Source organism: Austrofundulus limnaeus, unplaced genomic scaffold (genome assembly GCF_001266775.1).
Source record: "Austrofundulus limnaeus strain Quisiro unplaced genomic scaffold, Austrofundulus_limnaeus-1.0 Scaffold1843, whole genome shotgun sequence".
Taxonomy (NCBI): domain Eukaryota; kingdom Metazoa; phylum Chordata; class Actinopteri; order Cyprinodontiformes; family Rivulidae; genus Austrofundulus; species Austrofundulus limnaeus.
In genome coordinates this window covers 1-3513 of record NW_013954245.1, presented here as the reverse complement: position 1 = coordinate 3513, position 3513 = coordinate 1, and the positions used below count along the sequence as shown (strand labels likewise).

General features: G+C 36.6%; 1 protein-coding gene across 1 annotated transcript in view; it reads right to left on the bottom strand.

Annotated features, from left to right (window-relative positions):
* Nucleotides 1-3399, bottom strand: part of cep41 (centrosomal protein 41) — a gene marked incomplete at its 5' end in the record, with an annotated part of 19808 nt that extends 16409 nt beyond the window's left edge. The window contains 3 exon segments of the mRNA XM_014033790.1: nt 1730-1877; nt 2975-3044; nt 3338-3399. Coding sequence (XP_013889244.1) covers nt 1730-1877; nt 2975-3044; nt 3338-3399 — 280 coding nt within the window.
* Nucleotides 3400-3513: the final 114 nt, after the last annotated feature.

Genomic DNA, 3513 nt, shown 5'->3' with positions numbered 1-3513 from the left:
GGATACAGCTGACTGTGAACAGCCCACATCTTTAACAACCATGTGTGAAGAGTTACCTTCTTCAAGAAGTTTCACAATCCTCTCTTTGTTTCAAGAGACATTTCTCTTGTTGGAGCCATGGTTCTGTCCACTCCACTTGGTCCAGCAGCCCTCCAAGGTGTCATGACTGCAGGTGTTTTTAACTGCAGACTAACAGCAGATCTGATCTGAGGCAGGTGTCCATTTAGGGGAAGGAAACTGACTGGGTGTGTCCTTATTTTATACCTCCAATTTGAGMGATTCCATATTTTTRCCTGTGCTTGGTCAATAAAAGTAACATTCACTGACTTCCACAATGTTTTCTCTTCATTTCTTTGAGTGTTCCTGAAAGCCAACAAGTTGACCTTTGGAATGACCTTATTATTGTATCATTTTTTCATCTGGGTTTGTTTTACAGAATGAAATGTCTGAATGAGTGCTCATTCAACACTGGTGATTCCAGACTTTTTGCCAGGGGCTGTATAAACTTCATTTCACTTCTCAAATATCACTGTGTTTGTCCCCTATGATATATTTTACTGATTTTTTTATCCAAACAATAAATTATTTATAAAGGTAAATAAGGAAAATTAACAAGGCTGCCCAAACTTTCGCAGCCCACTGTAGGTTTGGGTCAAATGAAATAATTTGACCTGAAATTAGAATCCATGGGTTTTGTTTATTATACTAAATGTTAAATAAAATAGGCTATACATCCCTAAAAAAACACTGTAGTATATTAAATTTAAAAATGAAACCTTTAGATGTGAATCAGAGCTCAACATTTGACTTTTAGGAAGGTGGAAGTTTTAATTTTGTTTCATTTGATGATCTGTTAGTTTAAAATCTTACAGCAGTAGAACTATGATGACACATAAATACTGTTTCAGTCACTTTGTAATATTTTCAGTGTCACCAGGTAAAGAAAGAGCTTCTTACTGACAGGTTAAGATAAAACTGAGTTCAGTCTCTGTTAGCATGGTGAGCTAACCAGGCCTATAGAAATCTTTCTTTGTGACTCTGAAAACTTTCAGTTTATCAGTTGTCTGATCTGTTCTCTCAGTTGTCTGATCTGTTCTCTCTCTGATCCACTGACTGAGCATCAGAACCTCATGAACATTAAAGTCTCTGAGTGGAAGAAGAGCTCATCAGGTTTTTAACATGGTTACTCTCTTCCTTGTAGGCTGCTGCTCTTTAACTTGTGAAACACAAAATGCAACACATCCTCTAGTATGTCGTGTCTATTCGTATATTATATAAATAATGATGGTGGGCCGCCAGGACCAAAAAATGCCAGGACCGTTTTTCGGTCCCAGTTTAGCCCTGGCTGCAGCGATCAGTCCTGACATCTCCTCCTGCACTTTGTTCCTGAACTACCAGAGACTTTGGTCTGTAAAACCTAACTTTATATTAAATATATGTTCAGAGCGTTGATATCCAACAAATCTGTCAGACTTTGCATCCGTGACTAAACTCTCCTCCTGAGAGACGGGAACGCGCCTCAGAGAGCCCAGGCTGTGAATCTTTCTGTGAGATTCACTGGTTGAGATCTTCTAAACGGTTCAAAATGGATGGCACCTTTTTGTCTTTTTTTGTTTTGGTTTGTTTTCTCCTGTGTAGATTATGTTATATGTTTTATAGAAAATATATTTCAAAATTCAATAAAATTTTCAATTATAAAAGAAGAAAGGCTTCCTAGGAAGTGACTTACTTTAGGAGTTTTGACCTGGCAGAGTGGCATATATCCTTGCTGTCTCCTGAATCCTGACATTGTGAGAGGGGGGGCACCATCAAAGCAGAGTCAGTGGTGTATTCTGAAGGACACTCCTGGCCTTCATCAGATACCATGGACAGACTATCTGCAAATCAGTATATTAAATTTAAGTCGAAGCACTTGAAGAATGGACACCTCTGCTAGTAAGACCTTAGGGTCACTTACACAGTAACATGAACCCATTTCTGAATTGTTACATTTCAAAACATCAAAATAATGTAATGGTGATCAGTTCATCACCAAAAAGTAATTATTTATTCTTTGTGACAACCTCAACTTTTCCAGAAAATTTAATCAAAATCTGGTCATAAATGTTTTGAGTAATCTTATGCAAAGACAGACAGATAAACTGACCAATGCTACCAAAAACATAACCTCCTTAAGGCCCTGTCACACTAGACAACTTAATGAAACATTTTTTATGCCTAAATAGCTAATAAAAGTTATATATTTGATGAATTTGTCAATGTCAGTGTCAATGTTGATTTCTTTATACAGCACATAAAAACAACAAAAGTTGACCAAAGTGCTTCACATGTCAGCCAAAAGAATAAAACAACAAAGCAAAGCAACACAGAAATAATAAGATCAATTTAAAATAGAAAAAAAGAGCATTAAAAACTTTAGCTTTAAAAGAATCTCAAACTCTACGAGAAAGAAAGGCCAGGGAGTAAACATGAGTTTTAAGCAGAGGTTTAAAAGTCTCAGCAGGCAGAATGCCAAGAGGTAAATCATTCCAAAGGTTTGGGGCAGAAACTGCAAAGACCCCATCACCTCTAAACTTTGGTCTGGACCTAGAAACATCCAAGAGGAACTGGTTGGATGACCGAATTTGTTAGAAATACATCATATACATGCCAAAAAGAAGCTTCCTGTTGATTTTTTATTTGCATCTTCAACACAGACGTCTTTAAAATGTTCATAAGTTGTCTAGTGTGACAGGGCCTTTAGCAGAGGTAAATATAACAATTCTGCCCTTGTAGTATTACTTTAGTTTGTACAGATAGTCAACATTAATGAAGTATAAAGACTCAGAAAAAGTTTTATTTAAGGATCAGGGTCTTATTTGTTTTTTGTTTCCAGAGAAACAAGAAACAAAACTCTGCAAGGCAAAATAAAAATAGCTCTAGTACAGTTACCCTGCCATGCTGAAGAAATAAATTATTTAGCCTGAAATAGTACCTTGTGGGATGTGTGACACGTCATCGGCCTCACTGTGATTCCTGACTGAAGAAAGGGCTACCTGAAGAACCTGGTTTGGGAAACAAACAAACAAAAGAAGAACGACACAGCATGGAGTTAATGAGAAAAAAAAGAACCAAGTCATAAATGAGTACCATCCATCTGCAATTCATTTATATCTACCTGAAGGTCACGAGATATGCTAACAGACACATGAACACAAACTTTGGTCTTTGGGTGATAATAAATATAAATATAAATGATTTTTCTCTGCATTCATTTGCAACACCTCAATAATAATAAATCTGAGCTGAGGCTGCAGAATGTAAAGAAAACAGTAAAAATGTAAATACTGATGCTTACCAGTTGTGCAAAAGTAGTCACCTTTAATCGTTTGAAGATTTCATCTTTTCGATACCTGTAGTCTTAAAAAGAATATAAACAAGGCATCAGAGAAACTTAAAGTGGAACTTACCCCCCTGTGAAGGATAACTCCGCCCACAACGCAAATTTGAAAAATGCACAAAGTGGAGACTCTG